The sequence below is a fragment of the Vipera ursinii genome, assembly GCF_947247035.1.
Source record: "Vipera ursinii genome assembly, chromosome: 10".
Classification (NCBI taxonomy): Eukaryota; Metazoa; Chordata; class Lepidosauria; order Squamata; family Viperidae; genus Vipera; species Vipera ursinii.
The window spans coordinates 22,231,908-22,258,971 of record NC_139520.1 but is presented as its reverse complement, the minus strand read 5'-3'; the positions used below and the strand labels follow the sequence as shown (position 1 = coordinate 22,258,971).

General features: G+C 51.7%; 1 protein-coding gene across 5 annotated transcripts in view; it reads right to left on the bottom strand.

The window, feature by feature from the left end:
• ACSF3 (acyl-CoA synthetase family member 3) overlaps positions 1-26,809 on the bottom strand; it is a 29,936-nt gene extending 3,127 nt beyond the window's left edge. For 2 of the 5 annotated variants that reach the window (XR_014493402.1, XM_083370402.1), the window contains exons 1-6: positions 26,176-26,604; positions 24,309-25,036; positions 23,996-24,151; positions 18,105-18,259; positions 16,746-16,891; positions 13,845-13,957 (exon numbers count right to left, since the gene is read on the bottom strand). Coding sequence is in view for 4 of the 5 variants with exons in the window: in XM_083370402.1 (XP_083226528.1) it covers positions 13,845-13,957; positions 16,746-16,891; positions 18,105-18,259; positions 23,996-24,151; positions 24,309-25,007 (1,269 nt within the window). In the remaining variant the exon portion in view is untranslated. Of the gene's footprint in view, positions 1-7,704; positions 7,832-13,844; positions 13,958-16,745; positions 16,892-18,104; positions 18,260-23,995; positions 24,152-24,308; positions 25,037-25,797; positions 25,988-26,175; positions 26,605-26,748 lie in introns of those variants that run through there. The other 3 variants (XM_083370400.1, XM_083370399.1, XM_083370401.1) reach the window with 3 other exon arrangements.
• Positions 26,810-27,064: the final 255 nt, after the last annotated feature.

Here is a 27,064-nt window from a genome sequence, read left to right as displayed (position 1 = left end):
GCTCCCAATTCAGTCGCTTGCCAAAGTCAAGGAAACAGAAGCCCACCCTCAAGTGCCCCCAGAGAGGAGCCCCAACTTGTCCAGACCATCTTGTTCCAAGTGCCCCCAGAGCCCTGGAGGATCACTAAAGATGGAGGGCAGGGGTCTTCAAACCTGGCCCTTTTGTGACTTGTGGAATTCTGGCTGAGGAATTCTGGGAGTTGAAGTCCACATGTCATAAAAGGGCCAAGTTTGAAGACCCCTGGATTAAAGGGCCAAAGGAATGAAGGGAAGAAGAAAACAGCTGCAGTGGTGAACCGATACGCACACACAAACACAGACAGACACAAGCACAGACACACAAAGCCTTCTGCTGGATATGGGTACTGGCACCCCACTTTTCCTTGGAGAGAAGTGGATGGTGCAAGCCTGCTGGAGCAGATCCAGCCCAGCCCACCCACCCCTTGCCTTCTGGCCAGGGACCAGCCCTCCGGGGCCCGTGTGCCGCGCAGAGCCTGCCGTCGGAGGCCAAAGACCTCTGGGCAGGACATCCTGCAAGCACCCAGCACCCACCCCGAGCCTCTCCCAGCCTGGCACCAGAAGAGCCCAGCGGAGCTGCTGCAAAGAAGCAAGGGGGTCACTGGAAAGGGGGAGTCTCTCCCCTTCCCTCCCCTCCCCTTAGCATTTATAGGCAGCGCTGCAGATGGCGAGAAGGGAAGGGAAAAGACCCACTCTGCCTCTCGGCAGCTTGAGAGGCTGAATCCGAGCTGCAAGTAATTGGAAGAACCAAGATGCTGGAGTTAAACACCCCCCCACACACGCTCTGCGCCCCTCCTTTGCAGAACAGCTCCGGGATCAATTACACACCAGGCAAAAGCCAGCAACAGCCCGCCTGCCCCCTTTCCCGGGGGGGGGAACCTTCCTGGGGTCTTCTGAAGAAGATGATTAAATAATCCACTGAGGCGGCAACAGGAGGACGTCTGGAGGCTCCGGCAGTGGCCAACACAGTGGGGAGGCTTGTCTGGCGGAGGGTCTCTAAGCAAGGGGGCTGCCAGCCTCCCCCCTTCCCCTCCCGCTCCCACTCGCGGCTCGGAGTCAATATGCCCTCAGATACCCAGGGGAGGGTCCGCTGGAGAGCAAAGAGCCATCACTCCCCAGGATGTTATCTGGCCGGGGATTACACAGCGGGGTGTGTGTGTGGGGGGGAGGAAATTGGGAGTCTTACAGGTCCAGCTATTTTTTTAAAAAAAAACCAAAACCATGGCTTTACCAGGTAGCTCCCTGGGCAAACCATGTTAAATACAAGGGGGAAGGACTTAGGAGGCCTCGGATGGAGACAGAAAAACCAAGGCATTCCTTCCAGATGCCGGTGGCCGGGGAGGAAAGGAAGCCGGCATTAAGCTCATTGCAAGGGAATTCTTGCCACCTGCTGCCCCCACCACCCTCATCCCCTTCTCATTTCTGCCCCAATAGAAGAAAGGAGCTCTGCGGCTGAGCAGAGACCCCCTCAGAGACGGCTGTGTGCCTCTGGTGTGCACATTCAGGGTGGGACAACAAAATGCAAGGCAGGAAGGGAACCCCACGGGGCAAGCAAAGGGCAGGAAGGTGGAACTGCGAGAAAAGAGGGGCCCGGCTGCCTCTTGGGAGAGTAAATATCGCCTCATCCAAAGCCAAGCCTGCATCCGCTGGTGCATCAAAGTCTGGCTGGCAAACGAGGGGCAATAATTACCTTGCTTTGTGCCAGAGCTTCTGACGGGCTAGGAAACGGGGGAAATTAGGGGCTTCAACCCGGTCCTCCAGCTGTTCCCCTCAGTCTCCTCCTGTTTCCTCAGGGCGACCTGAAGGCAAAGGCGAAGTTCCCAGAGAGGCAGAGGGTCCCCAGCCTCTGCTGGCATTTCCACATTGGCCTGGGGCGATCAGGGCCAGGAGACGCAGGTGCGCAAGCCCTGAAGGGCGTTCAGGGGAGTCGGACTGGGGCTCCTCCAGCCTCGCTCTGGGTTGGAGATGGATCTGATGTCCCAAAGGTGCTTTCAAAAATGCAACTGGAGTTCCTTGGTTTTTTTCCTTGAAAACTGAAGAAGCTTCTTGGATGAGGAGTGGGCTATTTTCAGAGGATAAAACCGAGGAAGTCCAGCTGCCTTTCTGGGACAACCCTGACCTGGATGACGGAGAACCTCCGCGGACATTCAGACGGATCCGGCCATCCCCAAGAGGTTGCTCTGGGATTGGGCCCCTCTTGTGCTGGACTCGCCCTGCTGGTAAGTGACAGGCAACATTTGCAGGAGAACATCATTAAGCAATAATTTTAAGGAACAAAAATAGTATTAATCAAATTTACAGCTGGGAGAGAGGGTGTAAACAAACAAGAAAAAATGCATGCTAGGATTTTAATTAGGCCCATTTCTATTTATAACTCGCATTGAACAAGCCCGAGTCATTTCCACCTCAGGTGTGAACGCCCACAAAGGGAAACAAATGCCCGCCTCAGAGGGGGAAACACCTGCTCCTCTCCCGAAGCTGGGACGGTGCCAGGGAAAGCTACTGCCAAATCTCAGCGAGGGCACCACGCCGAGCCATCTGCTTAACTCCTGTGCAGCGGCTGGCATCCAAGGGCCGGCAAAGGGTTCTCGCTCTCCCTAAGTCGCATCAGGCATTGCCAGCAGAGTCAGCGGCAGCGATGTGCCAGGGCGCCTGGGTCCCAGTGGATTAAAGAGGCCCCTCTGTGCCCTGCGTCTAAGAGCCCCCGGGGAAAAGCCGGGGCGGGTTCGGGGAGTTGCGCCCGCCTCTCCATAGAGATTTACCTGGTCTGAGTCTCTTCGTGGACTTTCCACGGCAGAAGGAAGAGGCAGCAACCCTTTCAAGGAGTGCTTAGCAGTGCCGGCAGTTCCCCTGACCTGCTTTTTAAGTTGCACTGCAGCTCCTGAGCAAGGCAGAGAGTGGATGACCCAGGAGAAGACCCTTTGAAAGAAGAATCAAGCAGCTTCTTAACCTCCTGCCAGAAAGTCCATTTTATGGTTTGCGTGGTCCCTGGAGACTCATAGATTTGTACACCTCCCACTGGAAGCGAGGCATCCACACTCCGGCATGTATATATGCTGGAAAGCCACTGCAAGTGTTCCTAAGTGGCTGCCCCTTCCAGGAAGGGACCACCTGCTTCCAGACAGGGGCCTCTGAAAGCAAAAGGAGCAGAATTTGGTCGTTCTCTAGAAAGAGCCATGCTGGCAGCCGTCTTGTTCTGCTGCATGTGGAAAGAAAGGAGCCTTTTAAAGCCTCCATCAAGGAAGTTAAATAACTCGACTTTTTTAATGACATATTAATCAAAGCACATTGATTCCTGAATCAGATTCTCTTGCCAAAGGAGGCTTTGATCTTCCAAGCCCCGACGCAGGCATTAGGGGAGTTTTATTCTGACAATATAGCAATCAATAAAATCTTATTATATGGAGCTGATATACATGGATTTGCTCTGAGGATTTATGCTCCACTTTCAGAGCCAGTACTGTTTCATGCCTCTGCTTCAACCTGTAATTGAAAATAAATCTCTCCAAACACTCCCTGGTCGTAGTCCCTGGACGCCTTAGCAGCGCCAGTGGCGTCGCCCTTCCCACGGGGGGATTGCGGCTCTGTCGTCTTGCTTCTCTGGGCCACTTAGCCAGAGTTTTCCTGCTGAGAAATTCTTGGCCCAGCAGGGAGGATTCAGGGATGGTTCTGGGAAAGCCCACCCTCCGACGGAATTGGGAGAAACGTTTTAAGTGGCAGAATTCACTGAGTTGAAGCAGGAAAACCCACCTACCACCCTGGATCTTGAAAGAACACTGAAGCCACAAATGCTTATTTCTCCAAAGATGGACCTGAAATTACTTTGCAAGGACCGTTGGCTTTTCGCCCTGTTTCTTAGCAGTCTGGTTATTTAGGCAACCTATCAAGAAAACTACCCACAAAAACAGTTATCTGTGGCTTGGCTTACTTGCCTGAATAACCTGCGACTATCTATTCTGCACGAATGTGGGCGATTCCTGCTGGTGGAACACCACATCCTGTTGGTGCCCTCATTTTACGATGATTTAAGATTTGAGACGGCATAGGAGGAGGATGGGTGGGATTTCCCACCACAGAAGCACCCTGAAGAGCCACGAGATCCCTCGGATCGGCTCCTGCTGGTAACGAAGCAGTGCAGGGCTTCTCCCCTTCCAGACTCTCCCAGCCAATTGGGGTCCAGGGATGCCAGGACCCCCCTCCTTCTTCGTTCGACTGCTGAGGCACCCGGGGCTATCCAGGCTGTTCTCTCCAACCCCAGCAGAGCTCCGTCAATAAATGCCCTTGCCACAGCTCTAGCCATTTGCATTCTGCAGGAATGCTGGGACAGTAATTGACTCATTAAGATGCAGCCTTTGAAACTTACTTAGTAGCATCATTTGGCTGCACTCATAAAGATACATTCAGGAGTAGGAATTTCTCTGAGACACCTGACTGCACACGGCAGTACAAAATTCCCTAGAGAACCTCTCTATTTGTGTGTGTGTGTGTGTGTGAAAAGGCTACTCGGTACGGTCATGACCGAGCCAAGGAGCAGCCTTACTCAATTGGTAAAGCTCCCAGGGGCCACTAGATGGCAGGGACAAGTCAGAAATTTCTCTGTTTTCTTTCTGCCCTCTAGAGGTTGTGTTGGGGATTGCAATCCAGATCTGTGTAGTGGAGGTTTGAAGCTGGCAAACCAGGACTCAAGAGATTCCCAGATCAGACAGACAGATTCTGTAAACATGGAGCAGGCATCTCTGATGCTGAAGACTGAAAAAAAGAATGTCACAAAGTCCACAGACCAGCGGGAGGAGAAAGCTGATCTATCAATCAAATTTTGATTGAAACTTCTAGCACATATTTCTTCTTACTTTCCTCTTTGCAATGAACAACGTATCTAGCTAGCGGGCGTCTGTGAAGCTTCTGTGGTCACTGAACGTGGGCTGAGTTTCTGGACGGCACAGACCAGCCTGACCTGGACAATCTGGCAGCCCTGCGTTTTGCAGAAAAGGCCTCGTCTCGGAGACGGAGGGGGATGGGAAGGGGGGAGAGAAAGAAAGGGTCCGCACACGAGTGCAGAGGAGGCAAAACTGTGTGGTCTGAGATGTGCATTTCCCTCTTGGGTCGAATGGCATCACTGGTGAAGGGGGGGATGTTTGTCTAATCTTTTCAGAGGATCCAAACAAAAAACCCCAGAGGAAGAAAAATGTTGAGAGTGGTAACGAGGAGACTGGAGGAGAGCAATCAAAATGCCGTTTCTCTCCCTTCCCATCTCGGTGTGTTGCCTGGGGGAAATCTGGGCCAGCCTTCCATTTGCCCCCAGTCTAAAGGAGGAATCCTTTTTCATCCCCTCCCCCACCCCACATCTAACTCAGAAGGGAGCTCCAGCGGGCGAAAGGGTTAAGCTTAATTTATACTGATTTCCATTTAATATCCTTCTCTCCCGTAGGAGCCGGCAGCTGTGAGCTGATTGTAGTTTCTCATTATGCAGCCTGTATCACTAATGGCCTGTGACAAAGGCAAGCCATCTTCCAGGCTGTACCCCCCGAGAGCCAATTAAACACATATACTCCTTTCCTGTTTGTGGCACATTACAATGAAATTAAACTGAATTTCAAAATCATTTTCTTCTAAAGACATCTCTTTACAATAATTAATGCATGCTATTCCTTTGCATCTGAAATATTTATCAAGAAGATCAACTCTGAAAAATATATTTTGGGGGGAAAAAAACACAGGATTGCCTGTAACTCTGAGTTGCCTGCCACCCTTCCTGGCACTGCAGCAAGACCTGCTCAGCTGCAGCTATTTTTAAGTTATTAGTACCGCTAATGATAATATCAAAATGAGTAAACACAAGTAAAAAGTCACTAGAGAGAGCGACAGCAAGCCAGCTTAAGAAGGGCTGATGCGAAACAGCACGTGGCGATTGAGGGTTTCAGAACATTCCCGCACACTCTTTGAAAGACCTCACCCCAACGCCAATCGTCTGATCGTGTCCTTATTCCCCTCGGGGTGATGGATGGGAAGACCCCTCAGCCAGCGATGGGCAGTTGGTGCCATTAAGGCAGACGCTGCACTGACAGGGATCCCCCGTCTGCCCAGGCCGGCGCTGGCGGAGATGGGAAGAGGCTGATGGACGGGAACGGAATTAAACAGGCACCCAAGCGCCACTCGCAAGATTAATGACGCCCAGGCTGAACAAAGGGAGGACATGCGTCCCTTGCGGACCAACTTGCCAATCCAAACAGCCTGCCGTGGTTGGGAGGAAGGCAAAGAGGACGCCGGGGTCAACAGGCTTAAGCAGCCAGACGTGATTCTAACAGGTCGTGTGCCATCCCAAGGTCCCCTTGCTGGCCTCTTTCTTCGGTGGGGCTGAAGATACAAGCGGAGCTGGTGGAACAATTAACCAGCGGAACAACCTGCCTCCAGACGTTGTGGATGGTCCGACACTGGAAGTTTTAAGAAGAGACTGGACAGCCATTGGTCTGAAATGGTATAGCGCTTCCTGCCTGAGCAGGGGGTGGGACTGGAGGACCTCCAAGGTCCCTTCCGACTCTCTTATTCTGAAGCAAGGCCTGCTCTGCTTTCCCACTGCAGCCCTTCAGAAGCTCTGGAGAAGCAGAGCTGCCGTCAAACCCCAGCAGCAGGTGCCAAGAGACACACTCTCACAGTCGCAACTTGCAGCACTGACCGCCTTCCTCTCTTTCACAACTGTGTTTCCTGCTTTGTAAAGCGAGGCAGCTAAGTCAGCGGTCCCCAACCTTTCCAGCTTGGTAGCCCGGGGCGGGGGGGGATGAAACGGGGGAGGTGGTGAGTGGCATGCGCACACATGGCTCCATTTGTGCAAGCAGCGTGCGTGTACACCCTCCACCCTCGTGGAGCTTAGCACATGCACGCTTGCCCCTTGCTCGTGTGGCCCGGGGTCGAACAGGCCATGGGCCAAGAGTGGGTTGGGGACCCCTGGGCTAAGTCACCACTGTTCTATTATGGCAGCAACTTCCATGGTTCACTGGGGTGGTGTGAGGCCCCTTCTGTTCCTCTGCCCTGAACGGGCTCGATTCAGGCTCCTTCGGTGACCGATGAGCCCTGAGTGGGGCGAGCAAAATGCCACGACCAGGGCAGAAGCAGCTGCACCCGAGAGGCCTCCTCCGGCGGGCTCAGCCTTTCGAGCGCATCACCAACTGATGGCTGGGTCCAGGATAAATGAGGCACTCAGTCAGGCCCTGCCTTAAGCATCCAATGAGTGGGAATCAGACTGTTGTGACAAAATCACTGAAACGCTAAGTTGGTTACAACGGTCAAGTGCTATTTGCATACTAGAAACACCATCCACACAACCATTTATCAAAATTTCAAGCTACAGCTCCGCACTGTTTCCAAGTCCTGGGCAAGTGCAAATCCAGCCTATTTCCGCAACCTCGAGCTTTTTCTTCACCCGTCCTACACTCAGCAGCCCTATAAATACACAGTGTCAGCAAGTCTAGCTGAATAATGGCTCAGCTGGTGGCTCGTTTGGGTCTCCAAATGGGGAAGGGGGTCTCCATCACCTTTTAACTCAGTGCATCTCAGCCTTGGCCCCTTAAAGATTGCAGACGTGAACTCCCAGAAGCTGGGGAATTCTGGGAGAGGAAGTCCACACACGAGGTTCGCAAACACTGTTTTAACTAGACCCAGAACCTGAGATTCTTATCCCCAGTAAAGTACCTGTCTTGAACCAGCCATCGGGAGTAAAGGCCTCCTTGGTTTCAACAGGTCTGCTCCAATATTCCCGAAACACTGACGGGCCTTTCACAAAGAGCTCCCCTTCTTTGGCATCGAAGCCCGGAGTCACCTGTGGAAACAGAACAGTTATCTACCCACTCAGCCCCGGGGGTCTTCAAAGCCCACCCCCAATAATGGTACTGGACACGTAGCAACCCTGAAGAAGCCTCTGGCCTGCCAAAATAGGCGGCTCTCTACAAACCCTAGATACCTGTATTCTGATATGGAAAAAAGAACACCTGTCTGGCCACAGAGACAAGATCTAGACTTCTCTGGCCCGGTTCTCAGCATGACAGCGAGGTTCAGGCTCCAGTTCTGCCCCTCGGACCTTCATCCCAACTGCTGCCTACCAAGGCAGGGCTGAGCAAGGCAACGTGGCTCTGTCACATTTCCTCCTGAAAATCTGGGCCAGAGGTGCCAGCAGCACTGAGAAGGGGCAGCCATTTCCATCCCATCCCATATCAATGAAAAAACTGGGTGAGCTTCGAAGACCTTGTTGCCTCTGCTGGGATGCTGGCACAAGCTCAGTGCCGGCCCAGCCCATCTAGAGAACGGCTCCCTGGCAGTGGGCATCCCCCTCTTGTAGGGGTTCGCAGCCACATTGCTGGCTTGGAGTCAGCAAAACACACAGAGAGATAATGGGGATGTTATCAGAAGAGGATTTCGTTCCCATGTGGCTCTGCTCCCTTGGATACTCTGCACATTGAAGCAAATATTTGCGCGCAATCGTTCCCCTATGGCAAACCAGCACACCCCACAGGGCCCCTTCCTAAGTCTAAAGCCTGCACCTTTCCCCCAGTCAAGGCCCGGCTCTGCAGCCAGCTTGCTGGCTCTCCTTTCTCCTCCCCAATCTCCAAGGTATCCTTTCGTTGATGCACCGGATCTAAGTTACAAGCAGCTGCTGACAGCGTCAGATGGCTAATTGTACAGCTATCCTATTCTCCAAATGGCACATTTTAATGCACATTTTAGCTGCTTTAATGCATTCGAGCAATTTTAACACAGAGGCTTGTGCCCTGGAAGGCTGGCGCTCGATAGCTTTCTGCTGCAAAACAGATCCGGCAAGTTGAGCTAGGCCAGCCGGTGTGGCAGATAAGATTACATTTGCCGTGCAAGGAAATAAAAAAAGATTGCAACAAATTCTCTCAGGGAAGAAAGCCAGCTGATTATAAAATGGTTATTTTCAATGCTTCAGTTTTTTTACCTCTCTATTAGCAGGTGGTCTTGGTGGGGGGCCAGCCCTTCCCCTCCCAAGCCCCAGCGGCTCAAAAGTTCTTTTACAGGTAATTTCCAATGAGTCCCAAGAATCACGGAGGGCGCAGATTCCCCTCCCCCGTGTGTAAGGGCTACATCCTCAGCTAAGAAATACAATACTGTCCCCCAGCTCAATAATGTTGCAATCAATAATTTATTTAATAAATACATATGGCCACCCATCCCATAAACAACCCAACATCAGTACCGAGAACAGCTGTCAGAAAAACCTCCTGGATGAGGCTGAGGGGGAGAACTGGAGGGTCCCTCCTCCTCCCCCCTCCCAATTTAAGGGCAGGAAGGAGCACCTGGCCCTGTTGTGTGGGGCAAGCCAAGGGCTCCCCACTGAAATCCCAGGGGCTGCGTGATGGGCCACTGCCCCCCCCCATGGCCCTGGGCTTCAGAGGACAGTTCAGCCTGGAGGGTTTTTGTGGCCTCCACACGCTCCGCGGAGAGGAAGCCCAAAGGAAGGCGGCTAATCTGGCTGGAGGGGCCTGGCTGTAAACAGCCCAGCTGTCCCCTTTCCCATCACCAGCGGCGGCAGCAGGCAGGAAGAGCCATGACATTTAGTTTTTCAAGACATACTTTTTTCCTCCTCCTCCTCCTCCTGCAGCACCAGCATCCCTGCTGCCCGGCACTGGTTAAAAATGCAAAGGGTTTGTGCTGCTGCTTTACATTTGCAATTAAATAATTACCTGAATCAAGATACTTAAGGAAGACTAGGAAGTTTCCTCTTGGCAGAGAAGAGGGGGTGTTAAGCAGGAAAAAAACCAAACTCCATCACTCCTGCTAGTTCTATCTGCATAAATGAATCATTTTTATTAATCCATCTGCTTAACAAAAATCAGAAATCTGAATAAACAATTTTTAATCAGAGAGGGGGGAAAAACCCACAGTGGGGAGCTCTTAATTGGTGCCCCCTCCTGGTTTACCCTGCCAGATGACACTGGTCAGACCGCATTCTCTGAGCGATGCTCTGTCCATGCCCACCAGCAACCTCCCCCCACCTACATCCGGAAAGAGGGAGCGCTCCAGCCCGGCCTGCGTCCACGGTGAGACAAAGAATTTTCTCTCCTGCAACCCCAAAGTCCAAAAGCTGTGTGGCTGAAATGCTCATAAATGTGGAGATGGGGGTCAAGGTAAGGCATTCATTGCACAAGACGCAGTCATGGCCACTAACATAGGGGTGTGTGTGTGGGGGGGCAAAGGTCAGGTGGAGTGAGGACCTCCTGAAGAGAAATCCCACCACGAAGAATTGGGGAGGATTCTGGCTGAGCTCTTAGGCAGGACATCCCGTTTCTGTTCCTTCTACCCGTTTTGTCGTTTTTTAAGTTATCGCCTTTTGCTCTGCCCACCGAGTTCCTTCAGCTGCTTCTCGGCTGGGAGGGTGGCGCCTGCAAGCCTCGGCTCTCTCTCAAGGGTGGCGGAAAAGGGTTTTTGATAGCCCACTTCTGGCTCCATCCCACCAGGTCTGCTCGGACAGCTCCCCGGCCAGCCTCCTGCCCAGCCCGGGCGACTTGGCCCGCCTGGACTACCTGGGACAATCCACTGGCTCACCTTCAAGCCAGTCCAGCCCAGCCGCTCTAGGAAATCCAGAAAGCCTTTCTGGGAAGTTGTTCTTGTTCCCCAAAACGAAGCAGATCCATTCTCTCTTTCCCTTCCTCTCCCAAAAGACACAATTCTTTTTGTCTAGACAACTGCCCGCTGCCTGTTGCAGCTGTGCTTCCGTGAGAGCAAAGAGCTCCCATCACCAATCAGGCATCAGGTAGCAATAAACTTTTAATCGCTGCCTATCGCTGGTAGTAAAGTGCTCAGCAGCGCACTGCCCATCTCCTAGGCAACCTGGTCCCACAGACCCTCTTGTAATTAAAAATTCTCCCCTCGGCTCCCTGTCCATGCGAGGAGCAGCAGCAGCAGCAGCGTATCTCTGCTCCAAGCTGTGTGTCCTGCAGCCGGGCCACAGAAGGCGGCTGGGAAGCTTCATCCCCCCCTGCCCCCCCCGCTAGAGAGGAGGCCGATTTGGGGCTCCTTGGGGAGACCACGCTGAGAAGGAGGAGGAGGAGGAGGGGCAAAAGTCACCCCCAGCCCAGCCTGTAATCTGCAAAAGCCACATTTCGCATCTGGCTTTGCAATGGTATCTTTTCATAAAGCAGCCTGGCAATAATGCAATCAGCTCACTTTTCAGTGTGGAAAACTTCATCTTTTGAAATGAAAGGAGAAGCGCTGAAGGGAAGGACAGCAGAACAGAAGAAGGCTTCAAATACATGGTTCAGTTTGTAAATGCCTGCAAACCGAAGTTTCCTGTGTACATGGGGGATGCGCTAGAAATGATTTGTTATGACTAAATCGTATTTTTTCAAAAACACATGAAGAATCTCAAAATAAGTATTTTCCCTTATTATGGAACATAACAAATAAGCATTTTACAAAAAAACAAAACCTCAACATTTACATCTGGAATGCTGGAGTGATAAGAAATCATTCAGAAATGTTGCCACCTGCAGTGACACTCCATGCTTACAAATAGTTAAGCCGTTTATGGCCTCTGAGTGGGTCTGCACAACAAGGTCTCGGAGGAGAACCTCCAACAAAGACCAGAATGAGCTGGGCTCCCTTCATGATCTCTGAAATGACTCTATGGAAATTTATCTTAGGCCAGCTCGATTCAAGCCTGGTGTTGCTAACTCAGGCTGGCAATAGCATGTTGTGTCTCTAAGACACGGAAGGAGAAGAGGGGTCCTCCCACGGCCACCATCTGTAGAAAGGAACCTGCATGTAGAACTTCATGTGGGACAACCAGGCGTGCCACCAACCAAGTGAGCAAAACCAGCTTTCAGCAGAAGACAGGGCTGAACTGTGGAATTCCTTGACACTCTGAGCTTGTTGATTGCCGACATTTCATTACCCGAGTAGGTAACATCATTAGTAAACAGCACTGCTGCTGCTGCTGCTAGCTGTGTAATGAATCGCCCGCAAGCAAACAGCCAAGCTCAGAAAGCATCCAGGACTACCAGCTTTATCTACTGAGAATGCCTCCCCGTAGTGGCTCAGAGTTTGTCTCTCCAAACTGAGTGCATTTTCCCTTCCCCTTGAGGGAGGGGACTGTGTTCAAAAGAGGCAAGCAACATAGACGATAGTTGTGATGCTCCAAGAATTGCCGGATCCTGCCAGCTGGGAAGCTACAGCCTATGAAATATGCATCTCCATGAACAAAGTAAGATGAAGCCAGCAGGGCTGAGGAGGCAGAAGAGCACCGCCACCCTCCTTCCTTCTTTGCTTTCAAGCTGATGGGGAGGGGAAGCAGTGAGGTATAAGAGGAGCAAAGTTTCCTTCGGTCCCACCTCGGACAACCCTGTGCAACACTTGGGGGAGGGGCAGAGGCCAATGGAGTCCAGGGTCTTCCCAGGAATTCTCCCCTGTGGCTACTGCTGGGTGCCCTGCAAGCGAGCCAAGGAGAAGACCTGGCAGCCTGATCGCTACTGCAACATCTCATTCACTTTTAGGATGAGTCCTCCCAATATATGTGTGTAATTTCTGGCAACATTAGTTCAGGGCACTGGGGGGGGGTGTTGCTAAAGGACACTGGCTCCTTTGCTGCCTGGCTTCTCACCTCCAGCTACGGATTGATCATGAATCTTGCAAATTGCACTGAGGCACTTCAGAAGCAAAGGCTAAATAGTTCAGAGGATCCAATCACTAATTTGGGAGGCAGACTGTATTTTAACAGGTGTTGAGATAGTATAAAGTCTTACTATGATGTATTTTTAAGCAACTTTATCCTTTATATATGTCATAAAGTTAAGGTTACCAACCAAAATCTTTTTGCAGGTTCACCAACTGACAACAGAGGACCTTCTCTGCAGCAGCACCCAAACTCAAACGTCTGCAGACGTGGCCAGCGGACTTCTCTTTTAGGCAATACATCAAAACTATTTTATTCTCTCACCCTGCCGGCTAGAATAATACCGTAAGCTCTATTGCTACTTTAATCTTCTCTTATTTCTGCTCGCTGAATAATGTTTGATTGTTTGCTTTCAGTCAAATGTGGACTTTATTATTATTATTATGAATAATTTTATTCCAGGATGTAAGCTGCCTTGAAGACCTGCATAGTGAAAAGCCCCATTTAAAGTGTTAGTGATTTATGTAGTAAAGATTAGGACCATTTTGCCCCCAGCCAGGTCGGTCTGGCAGAGAGCAAGGAAGTGGGAGTAAATGCTGCCTCCAAGGCAGGGGGCTCCAGACCCTTCCTACAACTCGAATGACCCAGGAAAGCAGGCAGCGTCTTACGTGAAAGGGCAGGAACAAAAGTGGATGGTGGCCCTGCTCCATAGAAGGATTACTGGGCAGGAAGTGGGGAAGTTCCCTCAGGACAGCCTGCTGGAAAGGGGCATCGGCTGGATAATTGGATCGCGCCTGGCCAGGGTAGCAGGAACATTCATGGGCCGGCCAAGGGTGACCTCTGACCACCCACAGGTGGAAAAAGAACGGAGCACCAAGAGGCACAGAATACCAAAGCAGAATGAGCATTGTTAGAAGGCAACGGTGGCTTTTTGGTATAAAGCAAGACATGGTGAAAATTTCCCTCTACGCCATGGGGTCTACTCTATCTAGATGACCTGAACTGGAAAGGCTCCAAATGAAGCTGAGGGGTGTGTGTGTGTGTGGGGGTGTGTCTTCAACACACAAAGCGTGCCTGGTTCAGTTCCTTTCTTCCCTCTCACTGGCAAGATGGGGCAACACGGCAGGCAGCAACGAAGCGCCAACCGGCCCTCAGGGCACTTTCTTTCTCCTTCTCCCTCGCTGATTCTCCAGGCCCCCTGAATTACCGTTGTGCCCATCTCGTCCCCTTCAGCATGGATGCAGAAGGCAGAACTGTCCTTCGTCCAGCTTCCGCTGGCGATGCGCACCTTGACTCCGGGCAGCGGCGTCCCAACTGATCCTGGGAAAGAGAAAAGGGAAAAGGGAGGGAAAGCCGATGAAAAGAGCCGCAGGGGAGAGACAATCCACGGGGAAGCCCCACACAAGACCAACCCCTGGGGTCTCTCAGCAGGCGAGAGTGGAGAGTGACCAAGCCCCAGGTCATTTCTGCAAATGTGCCTGAAGGAAAGGGTTCATCCTCATCCTCTGGATTGCGCTGCAGTGGCCGGGGGATGCCCTCCCCAGCGCCTGGCACCCGAGGACACCACTGGGCTTCGACCCCGATTCCTCCAGCGCCAATTACGAGGAGGGAACAATGGGCGACGCTTTTGTGGCTAACTGGCAACAGTAGCTTTTGCTCCAATGGCAGCACAGCAACTTAATTATGGCAGGAGATCCCTCTCCAGGAGGCTGCAGTGCCCTCCCCTCCCCACCCCAGGGGAAAAACAGCCCGGACGTTTCACTCAGCTTCTACGTTGCCAAAAGAGACACCTATATAAAGGGAGCTTCACAGAGAGCTGGCTTATTGCTCCCCCACCCCCCCAAAAAAGACAAGCCTTCGAAATGGGAAAGGCAGACAATGTTAATTATAGTGATACCAGTACGACAGTGCAATTAAAAGTCTTTGTGTGAAGACAATAATTCTTGCTTTGGGGGCCCGAGTGACATTTAAAAATTAAGCCTGCCTGGATAAGAGAGGGTCCAGTCTGGCTCCTCGGTGACGCAAGCGGAGATAGGGAGGGGAGGAAAGAGGAATCAAAAGCACATCAAGAGTTAAAAGAATTTAAAAGCAGCCTTTGTCTCTTTTTTACTTCTGGCATTTAACCACGGAACCGGGAAGAAATCGCTGCTGCCCCTGCGAGTTAAGAGCTCTTGGACATTTGTCAAATGGCTCTCCACCATCCCGAGACAGGCAGCTGTCAGCACCAGGAGTGACCCTATTAGTCGCCCAGTTCCTCCTCTGTTTAAGTTAGTTGTCAGCCTTTCCCCGATAAATTTAATTGGCCCTGCGGTCTGTGTCCTTTGGTATCGGGGGACCGGGATGCTGTTACGCATGGCAATGTCCTGGGAGACTTGAAACAGGCCAACAATCAAGCTCTCCACACTCTTGCTGTCAACAATCGACGGAGTCTCCTCTCTAGGAGCTATTAGCCACCTCTGATCTAAACCTCCAATTAAAGTGGTGATTAGGCCCAGCGAGGCATTCACTGGCCATGAATTATTCATCTCCCTTCACAGTAACAACACCAAGGGGGATTGGAGGAAAGGGGGGGAGGAGGAGGAGGAGGGGGAAAGGGCTGCAGAAAACAGAAGCATTTTAAGCAGAGGTTTAACCATCTACAATCAAAACATCTCTCTCTAAATCTCTCGTCTCCTGGCCTCTCAAGCCAAAGGCTGCCCTGTACCCTCAGGTCTCAGGGCCTGGACCGAAGAGGTGCCGGGGGCCTGGCTGAGGACCGGAGACCTCCCTGGGGGTGGGGGAGTGGACAGAGGGAGACGCCTCTGCAAAAGGAAAGGAGAAAATGCCCAAACACATCTGGAGAGAAAAGTAGAGCAAGTGACGATGTGGAAGGCTGAAACAGCCAGGCAAGGGCCACAAGGCCAGAGGCCGCGTGTCTTGGGGTGTCTGCAGAGGATGGTCAAAAAAAGCCAAGAGGGCAGCTGTGCACAACTCACATTGCAAACAGGAAGACCTTTGGCTGCAGTGTGATGGCTACGCCTATGGACACCTCTGCTCGGGCCTCTGTCTGCACCAGAGAGAGAAGCCAAGGAAAGCAGGAGCGTTGCCCCTCTGCCAAGCTCAAGGGACGCGACAGGGAGGGACTGGCCTCTCTCTCTCTCTCTCTCAACTGCAGAAGGAGCTGTCCGGTGCTGAAGCTCCTGGCTTTCCCAATGTTCTTGGTCTCTCCTCCCCCTCCCCCTCCCCCTCCTGGGAGGCTTCCAATGGAAGGAGGTGAGGCAGGGCGGTTGCTATCTAACCTGAACACCTTGGAGTGCAAATTGTCTGCAGCGCTATTGCACATCCCCGAGGTTCAGTTTATCACTGAACTCCATTTGGGGTTTGCCCTTCATAAAAAACACCTCAAGGCAGAGAAGCAGAGATAATTATCTGCCTCGGGGGATTCTTTTTGAAGGGCGAAACACTAGTCGAGTTCAATGATAAATTGCATGTTGAAGCGAAATTCAGGTAATGCAGCTATCCTGAAACAGATCCCCTGCGTGAGCAGTTCGGTCTTAGGAAACACACTGAACTTTGGATGGGCCACGGTACAAGGTAAGCGCCCGCTTTGCATATAAAATGACCAGGGTTCAGTCCTCAAGGCTGCCAAATTAGATCTGATCCAAATGGAAAGGCCCCTCTATCCAACCCTCTTCCAAATGTCTCTAGGAAGCCCACAAAGAGGATGTGATGCTCACAGCTTGCAGCAGCAGATGGGACTAATGAGCCAGCCAACAGGTTGACCTAACGTATATTTTTATACATCTTGCAAAGACTGTATGTTCTTAATTCTTGGGGTGTGTGTGACTGTGCCTGGGTTACTCTCCCACGTTCACTACTTTGCCCTGATGGGAAATAAGCAAAAGGTTATTTCTAGATTGGCTAGATTGGGATGCATGCTACTTAAAAGCAGGGGCAGCCTGGGGTTTCCTGTGGGGGAAGGAAACCTTGCTTTGCCTCTTCCTGCTTCACCCAGGTTCTGTCAGCACAGCCCTGAAGCATTACTCTTCTTTTAATGCTTATAATGTGCAGTATCAAAGAGGCCAACACAAGCTTCGAAGCAGCTTGGAAATTCTCTCCAGAGCCTCACCTGGAACACGAGGACCGTGCAGTGGGTTGGAAAGTGCCATCCCAATCTCTGTCATCCCGTATCTCTCCAAGAGAACGTGGCCCGTAAGGCTCTTCCATCTTCCTAGGACCGGCACCGGGAGGGCCGAGGACCCCGATACCATCAACCTGAAAGCGGAAGGGCCAGTGGGCGTCAGGCACCTTGGAAACGGGCAGGGCAGAAGACCTGAGGAAGATCCACTCCAAGCCAAGGCACTGATGGGGAGCACTGGGGCCTCTTTCCAACAGGGACGCCAGCGTCTCAGGCCTGATGCTCACAATCAGGGCGAAGCAGGAAGCCCTTCACATCTGGCTGCGGGAATCGCCTCTGGACAATCCCCCGAGACCACGCAAGACAGCCAAGCGCCACTTCCTCAGGCCAGCCTGCCCTGAAGCCAGATGCCCTGCAGCCATTGCCATGTAGAGAGAGGAGAAAACAGGGCAGGGAACAAGGGGGGAAGATCAGCGGGAGACCTGGACTCCTGCCAGAACAGAAAAGGGGCTTTGCATTTCTATCCCGGAATCCAGAGTGGCAGCCCCAGAAATGTGACAGATGGTTCTGAGCAAGGAAGAAGGTGGTCAGCCTGGGTAAGTCCTGGTTCCCTCTCTGAGGGGAAGCTGCGCCCAGCGAAGCAGCAGGGCGGGCAGGCTAAGGACCAGCTCTAGTCTTCAAGGAGAAATCCTCTCTCACTGCCTGGCTGGGCCCCCGCAGGGAGGGAAATGCTGCTTGGGGTGTGTGTCAGAAAGAAGGTCCCTGCGTGGCAGGGATTGCTTCATCCCAGGAGGAGGTCCCCATGGCCTTGGAAAGGCATAAAGCATGGCTTACTGAGCCCAGCACTCTCTACGCTGAGGTTTCTTTCCCATTTATTCCCACAGCTCCAAAACTGACCATAGAAAGCAACTGCTCTCTGTTAGAGAGATCAATGTTGACCGTGTTGAAAAGCCTGGGCTCTGGCCTCACCCTGAAAGACAGCAATAATCTCACCAGGCAGGCGGCTTATGGCAGTTGCCAAGGAGAAGGCTCGAAGAAACAATCTCCCGCGATGGGTCGAGGGGTTTAGGGGTCGGCAGCCCAACGCCCCCAAGTCCTAAGCCCTTTGGGTTGAAAGCTGGTGTTTTTCCTAGGCTGCCTTGGATTGAACCCGCTTCCCGGTAGGACCGAGATGTTCTTGGGAAATGTGTTTAATTTCGGGCTCCCCAACAAGCGGATGTTCCCCGACTGCTTGGAGAAGCTCAGAGTGCCTGAGGCACGTGGGGAGGGGACCCCGTGCTGTTGGGTCGAAGGAAGGGCTGGGCTGGAGAAGCTCTGCTCCGCTGGAAGGAGCAAGGAGGGCTCACCTACCGGATGTGATCCTGGCAGACGGCCTGGATGAAGTCCTGGACACGTGGCTGAGAGAAATGCTCGTCGTAGTAAGCAATCAGTTTGCTGTAAATGGTTGGCACTGCCATGAAGACGTTGACCCGAGGAGCCTGGAGACTCAGGAGGGCTTCCCAGACCTGGAAGAGAGGGCAAGTGGCTCTGAGGAGATCCCTCTGGCGTTCTGGCCTCAGAGAGGCGGCTCAGAGCTTGTGGCTCTGCCCCAGGCAGGGCCGGGAGGAGGAAGAAGGCGCATCAAGCCACTGGGGAGCCAAACCACAAGCTGAGCAAATGGTCACTCCCCAAGGCCACGGGACAGGCACAGACAGAGACCAACCTCCACATCCAGCCAGAGCACAGGGGCCTCCCCAAGGGGTCAGCCCTTGAATATTTAATATTTATTGAATATTTAAGCTTGGCTAATTTGCCCCCAATTCTGCCGCTGGTCTCCCTCAGTGAGTAAGGAAGAGTGAAAAACCTATAAAAGACGGTTTCAGCTCTGTTAGGGCAACCTTTTCCATCCTGTTGCTGACAAATGTATTTCCTAAGAACTCGTGACACTGGGGGGGGGGACTTCCAGCCTTCTCGGGCGCAAAGACGCACGCCGCAGGGGAAGTGAAGGCACGAAGGTGGACACTGCTGCCTTCTCCATTCCCGCTGCCAAAGCTCACCATCCTAGATTTTGGCATTGGCCGAAGCACCGGTTGGTTAAAAAGAGATGCCAAGCATGGCGGTGAAGAGCTGGGCTGTCCGAAAGAGGAGCAACAAGGGGAAAGCAGAGGGCATCTTTTAATCGCCGGCAGAGGGAATGTGCTCGAGTCCATAAATGGATTTAGTTGAAAACGAAGGCTCACCGGCTGCTGGGGGAGCCACCACCAAAGGGGCCCCGAGCGGAGTGTTTCTTCTTTGGCGGAACTCAAGTTGGCAACCAGTATTTATATCCTGGGCATGTGATGCCAGGACAGGATAATCATATTGCACAGAACACTTTGCTGGGATGGGGGGACCCAGTGGATCTGGGTGGGAACATCCATCTGATCTCAGGAAGCTAAGCAGGCCGGACCTGCTTTAGAGTGGAGCTCTCATTTGTCTGCCCAACAAGAGCCTCTCCTGCTGAAGGGCTGGGAGCCGCTGGCAATACTGGTGCTCTGCTCTACAAAAGCCATGCTGGCTGGGGAATTCTGGACGTCCTCACATCTTAAAAGTTATCAAGTTTGGAAAACATTGCTCTAAATGCGTTCCAGATAGCTAAGGATCTCCTTGACTCAACTAATCCAGCTGAGCAGTGCTGCAAGAGAATACTTTGCCCTACCATGATCCCCTGGACACCCCGGCCTCGGAGCCTGGCCTGTGGAACCACCGAGATGCTGCCTTCCCTTGGCATGCTGACTGTTGCCTTCCCTTGCTTGGGGCACCGCGAGTGCAGCCAATTCAAGTCAAATGCCAAAAGAGCAAGCAAAACCCCGCAGACCCGCTTGGCAGCCAAGCCCAGTGGTCGGTGCAGGGGCCAGGAAAAAAACCGGGCAGGGGCACCACCCTTCTTGACCTGTGTGGGTGCCCTCCAGAGAACCAGCTTTGGCCATCCTGGAGACAATAAGCGGGCTGCCACGGTAGGTGGGTGAATGCTCGGATGCACCTAGAAAGGGTCACCGCTGCTGCCAGAGACCCGGCTCACCTGGCGCCTTCCTCCATGGGGGCTTCTCGCTGTTTGCTACACCCTCAAATTGTTTCTGTGCTGGGCACGGCTCTTCCTCTGTCAGTTCTGCTACGCCTTCAGTATTGCGGCTACCACTTTTAAACCTCCGCTCTGCTGCGGGCACGTTCAAAGGAGCAAACGCTTTCCCCGGCCTCGGGAATCTAACAAAATATGACAGGCTCCAGTGTCCTATTTTTCTCCTTAATAATCTCTCCCTCCTTTCTTCCCTTCTCCGCTTTCGACATCAAAAGGCATTACTCTGCAGCAGAAGCTGAGGACAAATGGCAGTTCTGGCAAGAAGGAAAGGAAAACAATAACTTTTTTCCAAGTGGGGATTTGAGAAACAGACCCTGTATAATCGACCACTGATGACTGCCCCCCGAATGCCACCATCCCCCTCCGAGCAGGAAGCAGGACGAGAGGAACGAAAATCAATTTTATGGAACTGGGGGCTGGGGGACATGCGTAACTTTCTCCAAGAAACGGTCAAATTTGGAGGGAGTTGGGAGTAATGTCAAGTTTTTGCTCACCCCACTTTTACAGAAATTCAGACGAATGTTTATTGGAAGAGAATAAGATGATATTGCAGAAATTGATTTTCCTTTTTTAGAATCCAATTCCTCTCCCACGTTCTGCAGGGGATGCCTCCTTGGTCTCTTTCTCCCGGCCTGGCTCATGGGCAAACTGGCCAGGAGGCTGTTAGTGGACAAAGGTCTGGCTGGTTGGAACAGGACTCTGTTTTCTCTGCAGGGACAGAGTTAAGGGGGACGCCACGGCACCGCAAGAGTGCAGGCTGCCTCTTAATCTGAAGCACTTGCATCACCCGGCCTGACACTTGCACAAGCCGACAAGCAGGTCACAGGCTTAAGTCGGGGCAGGAAAATGGCCTCGGCCCGACTGCAAAATCCCCTCCCTGTAAATAAATCTGTTTGGATCCCTGGCAAGAACGTGATCTCCCAGCCTGCTGACCAGGGGGCGGAGGGAAGGAAAGCGAGCAGGGAAAGACAGAAGAGTCTCCCTGAAGCAGGTCTTGTGCAAAGCTCCTTCCCCCACTTCCTGGTTTAGTCCAATGTGGAGATAGCCGGATGTGAGCTAGTCGGGAAGCTCCCAGAGCCAGAAAGGCTCGTCTTCCGGAAGAGAAGCCCCAATCCTTCCCTGTTTTCGTCCCAGCTGCTGCCTCCACAAACTCGTCCCTGAGGTCCTAGAGAAACCTTTGGGGCCGAGTGAAAGGCAGCCTCCGTGGGGCTGCAGGAGACGCCTGGCCACCCCCCAAGGCCTCATTCTGCTGCTGCCCAGCCTGCCAAGTTCTCCCACAGCAGACGAGGGGAGCAGCAGCCCCCGACAGCGTCCCGCTCAATGCTCCGGCTGCTTCTCCCCGATTCCTGGACAGGTCACAAGGAAGACCCTTGATCCTACCCTGAGCACGGCAGGCAAATGACTGAGCTCAACTGCCACCTGTATCTACAACCACAGGGCCACGCTGTGAATTAAGTAATCTAACGAACACTGTAATGATAAAGTATTTATTGCACATAATGAAGTGTTAGTGATTAGAAAGGCTGGGTTTCTCCTGAACCCGTGCCAGTATCACTCAAGGCAAATTCGGTGGCAGCCGCCGCTGCTTTCGAAGCGAGTCCTGACTTTGTTTTGATTGACATGTCAGCCATCAAAGCTGCGGCTCCTTTTATATCGCTCTGTAATTGACTGTTCTCTCGAGGTGCAGAGAAACAGAAACACAAAAGGCTGAAGGAAAACCGAGAGCTCCTTCGGAGAAATCCTCCGGTGAAACACGCCGCTTTGCTGAGAGCCAATTTTGGAAGCAAAGGGCACTTTGTAAATAGGCTGGAATTTAAAGACAGCTTGTGTTAAAACACAACAAGAAAGCACAATTTGCCCTCGTGCGCTTCCTTTGTCACATCAATAAAAACACTTTCCTGCTCACTCGGGAGGCTCTTACACAAATAATGACAAGGGGAAGAGTAAACAACAGCAAAGGCTCACAAATGCTCTCCGGACCCTTCGCACGGAGGCCTCTGGCTCCTCATTCTCACGCCAAGGACCTCCTGGAGAGCTGCCCACGCTCGCCCTCGCCTGGCACAGTCCAAAGGGGGCCTCAGCGGAGCCTGCCTCCCACAACTCACAGAATCCTAGGGCTGGAAGGGACCTTGGAGATCTTCTAGTCCAACCCCTCCCAAGACAGGCATCCTCATGCCCTCCCAGACAAATGGCGATCCGATCTCTTCTTGAAAAACCTCCAGTGATGCAGCACCCAGGACTCCAGGAGGCAAGCTGCTCCCTTGATTAAATGGTTAGAGAAATGCCCGCTGTCGGAAAAGGAAGGCCGCTTTTGAACCCCTTCGGATGGGAGCCGCCCTCAGCAGCAACTCGGGGAGCCGCAAGTGGAGCAGGCTGGCAGAGCGGGGCTGGCTGGTCTTCCGTTGGCAATACGGCCCTCTTGGCAGGCATCTCTGCTAGGAGGAAACGCCGCAGGGGACGCAAGCTGGCAGCTGTTGTGGAGACGGTTTTGCAGGTCGCAACTTTTATTTCGATGAAGCAGAAGGGGAGTGCCAGAGCTAGAAAATGGAACCTGGGGCTACCTCATTCAGTGATCCAGCAAGGCTGGAGCACCTCTGCAAGCTAACAGGATCTCTCCTCTCCTGGAAGGTTCTGCTCCCTCAGCTATAAAACCATCGAGCTCCAGACAGGCCAGGGCGGCATTTCTCGAAGATGGCTTTTTCTGGCTCCTACTCATCTTGGGCTCCTGCAGGCCCCCACCAGTTAGCTTGGAGTAAAGATCTAGTCAGCTCTGGAACACCCGGTGATGTTTCTCAACTGCCCTGAACTGCTCAACACTTAAACTGTGATGTCCCAGGAAGGATGCAATTCTAGCGGGATTCTTCCTGAGGTGAAGGAGTACCATAACCATCACGAGGCTGGGTGAAGTGTAGGAAAAGGGAAAGGTTGAAGATTTTCTTCGCCAACAGCAGAATGCAAAACTTAACTTACATAAAACAAGACACTAACATGACTCCCAATCACATTCCACTTTCTCACACTCGTTCAGAGTTTAGACAAAAGAAATTAGATGAACTAATATTCATTATTTACACGGCCATTGGAAGAGTGTTTTAAAAATATGAAATCAGCGTCTTTTAACATCCAATGTGATTAAAACCCAGCAGGCTTTTTAATGTTAGCTGAGTAATGATTGCTTTTGCTTTGCTAGCAGACCTGCCACTTAGGAGTTGAGCCAAAATGTTTTGTTTCTGCCTTTCCCTGGCCACATTTTGCGTGAAATTCACAAGATCGTCAGTTGCTTGTATTTCCCCAGGATTTGGCAAAGCACTTTCCCCGGTATCTGCACTCTGATGGCAAGAAACGTGCATTCTTCACGCAAGTTTACAATACTTTTCCAGCCATTTTTATTCATTCATTTATTTACTTTCTTTCAATTCTAAATCACATTGTGACCATCACTGACACAAGCAGAAGGCTCTCAGGAATGGGCTTTCTAACCAACATGCCACACATAAATTGTAACCCTGGCTGAGAGGAGATGAACGACAGGAGAACAGTCCTGGCTATGCCTATAACTGCTAAGATTTTCACCTGGTATTTCATTTTGCAGACGCAGATGCCCCTCCTTTTTCCTACCCCATCAAGGTTGATAGAGGCTTCCGGGCATAAATATCCTGGTCAAATTCTCGGCTCTCCACATCCTCCCCCCCAGGCAGTTCACTGCTGTATTGTGCCTTTCATCTGCTTTACTGGGGCGCTCCCTCTGCGATACAGTGGATGCATCAAAGCTCCATCCAGTCCTGGAGCCACGATCTCAGCACGTGGCACAAGGTTTATGCTGCTACAGCAGTGAGAGACCTATCAACCCAAGGGAGACGTGGGGGAGACCGACTAGCAACTACTTCAAAGGATCCCCTGACTGCAAGATGCAAATCATCCCCTTCCCTGAAAATTGTTGAGAGCCAAAACCCACTCAGAGGGTTTCTGCCTTTTCCTATATATATAAAAAATCACACACCATCAAAGACAAACAAAAGTACAAATCTGTAACTCTGACCAGGTGCAAGAGAACCATTCAATTGGAAAAAAGACCAAATTTCTGGTACCGTTACTTCGCAACCTGGAGAGAAGGAAGTAGCCCCTCCCATTCCAGCCCACTTACCATTTCTGCATTAAACTCGGGAAGCATGATGCAGGTGGCCCCCACCCAGAGGGGACACAGCAGCTTGTTGACCACCCCATGGACATGATGCAAGGGCAGGACATGGAGAATGACATCATCGTTTGTCCAGGCCCATTTTTCAACCAGCCCGGTTATCTGCAAGGATAATTAAGCAGCGTTCAGTATTAGGGGGAAAAAGCAGAATTCCACAGATTGCTGCTGCTACTGAACCACAGATTGCTTCAGACGGGTTACGTTCTGGATTGTAACCACGGTTCTGAGCCCCCGTGCAGAAGACCAACCATCAACTCACCATAGCATAGACATTCTGGTGACTGCTTAGGACCCCCTTGGGCCTTCCTGTGGTCCCACTGGTGTAGATGATCATGGCCCCTCTGTTCTCCCACTCTGAAATGGGGCAACCGGCATCTCCAGCAGATCCATCCATTGTCCCTTCCCACTTCCCAGACTGGGGAAGCGAGAGCACAGGCACCCCCAGTTTCTCGGCAGTCGGGGTAATTTTCTCCTCAAACTCTTCCTCGGCAAGCAGAAGGGCACTTTGGGAGTCCTGGATGAAGTACTCCAGTTCTGACACAGGATGCTTTCTATACAGAGGCACGGCAATAGCTCCACTCATCCAGGTAGCCCACTGGGCAACGACATAGGAAGCCTCGTTGGGGCATAAAAATGAAATCCGTTCACCCTTCAGGTCACCATCTGAGTTTCCAAGGGCCTTGCAGATTTTCTGGGAGAGATAAAGACTTCGAGTGTACAAATCTTTGTAGGTGTGTTCTCCTCTTTGATCAATGATGGCTATCTTTTCGCCGAAGGCTGATGCTCTGGTGAAGACAGGGGCGACTTTTCTATAAGCCGATATCCATCTGGCAGGCAGTTTCATGAGAGGACAGAAATTAGTGCGGAAGCTGAAAAACTCACGTCCTAGGAGAGGCTGGCAACATGAAAAAACATGGATCAAGTGCCTCCTGTTAAAAAGCAGACAGGAGCCTAACATTTTCTGCTATTCCTTGGATAAAAGTAGTGCTGAAAAAAAGAAAGGGGAAAACTAAAATCAATCCAAACACTAGAAGATAAGATAAGATAAGATGATAAGATAAGATGATAACCTTTATTGTCATTTTTTTACTGTGGGCACAAAGGCACACATCAAAAATGAAATTTAGTTACCTGCTCTCAAAGTGAAACGCATACATGACACACACCTAACCATACTACATACAACATATGTATAGACCCACACCCCTACCTTACATAACAAATATTAAAAGAGATACAACATATAGGGAATGGAATCTGTTTTCTTCTATGATAAATACTGAGGAGATAATGTAAGATCCAGGAAGAATTGTAAAGAAACAGGGACTAAATATTAAATGAATTTGAATTTGAAAATTCATGAATTTGCAAACCACAGAGTCACACATTCGACACAACTCCAGCTTAAGCCTGCATTAAGTGAAGGAAAGATAATAGGCCTGTTTGCAGGGAGCTGATGAATATACAATATTATTTCCAAACAGTTCAACATTACAATAAAGCTCACGCTAAATAAATTTCTGAATGCATTATGGAACAAGGAATAGTCTTGTTCTAAAAACATAACTTTGACCAGCTAAGTACAAAGCACCCACACAAACGTAGGAAAAGCTTTTAACCCATTAAAAAACACTGCCAAAGGTAGCATATTTCTTTTGTTTCATTTCACACATTCTTCCCTGGAAGCACATTTTTTTTTAAAAAAGCCTATGCATTGTGTATGAGCATGGCTGTGAGCAAAAGCTAACCTCATCTTTTCTAAATTTGAGGTCTCTCAAAATAGCTTCTGGCTGATGGATGTACAGGTGGTAACCATTACAAAAGATGCTAATTGGAAGTCCACAAAATCACACATTCTTCTGTGAGACAAGATGCTGCAATGGAGTGGTATCCTCAAAGGGTCTTCACCTTGTCCTCTACTTGTGTGTGTGTGTGTGTGTGTGTGTGTGTGTGTGTGTGTGTCTCAAGGTCACAATTTTGGACCACTTGGCACCAATCTGTCACTCTTTCGCACATATTCTCCCTTTGGCAGGCTGCTTCAGAGAGAAATTTCATGGCCTCCGATGCTTGCCTGTTGCGGGATTTGAATTCACTGGCAGCCGCAGAGGCAGGGGGATATTACTCACCATTTCTATAATTTAGCCAGTTTCCCCCACTTATCAACCACCAATGCGCTCCGGATTTCAGCAGCCTCATCTGAGTAGAAAAAGTGCCATTAAGGCTGAACTGTCACTCTGGCATACACACGTAGAGTCACATTGAGTACGCTTGGCTAAAAATCTAATCACGATCATCACAGAATCCTAGGGCTGGAAGGGGCCTTGGAGGTCCTCTAGTCCAACCCCTGTAACCTGCCCGGTCTCTTCTTAAAAGCCTCCAGTGATGGAGCATCCACAACCTCTGGAGGGAAGCGAAGCTCCACTGGCTGGCTGTTCTCACTGCCAGGAATCTCCTTTTTACTCCTAGATCGCGTGACGCTGTTGTTGTCGTTGATGACAACGATGCTCGTGCCTTGCCCGCAGGCACCCGAAAGCAAGCACACCCCCTTAGGGCGCCACGTGTGAACGCACGCACCCCGTTCCCACCGCCCTTGCCGCAGCGCTCCCGGCCCTGGCCCCTTCCTGCCTTCCCCGACGCGCCGGACTACGCGCCCCATCGCCCACCGCCGATCCCCTCCCCGGCTCCCTCGCCCGCCTCACCGCAACGAAGGGCCGGCGTCGGGAACCCGGGACACTGGTCCGTCCGCGAATGGCGTCCCCCCGGGAACCAGAGCGCTCCGCACGAGTTCCGGGGGCGGGGTGAGGTCATTCGCCCCGCCCTCAGCCTCCTGACGTCATAATAGCCCTTTGTGACGTATGCTTGTTGCGTCATCCGTGCCAGGACTAGAAAGTGGGTGAGGCTTGGTGCCCTCAGGGCCCTCCGCTGCTGATTGACAGCAGGGCCTTTTGACGGGCAGGGAAGCAGAGCTGCCCAGCACCCCTGGCGGAGGGTCTGGCTGGCATCCCCTGAGGCCCA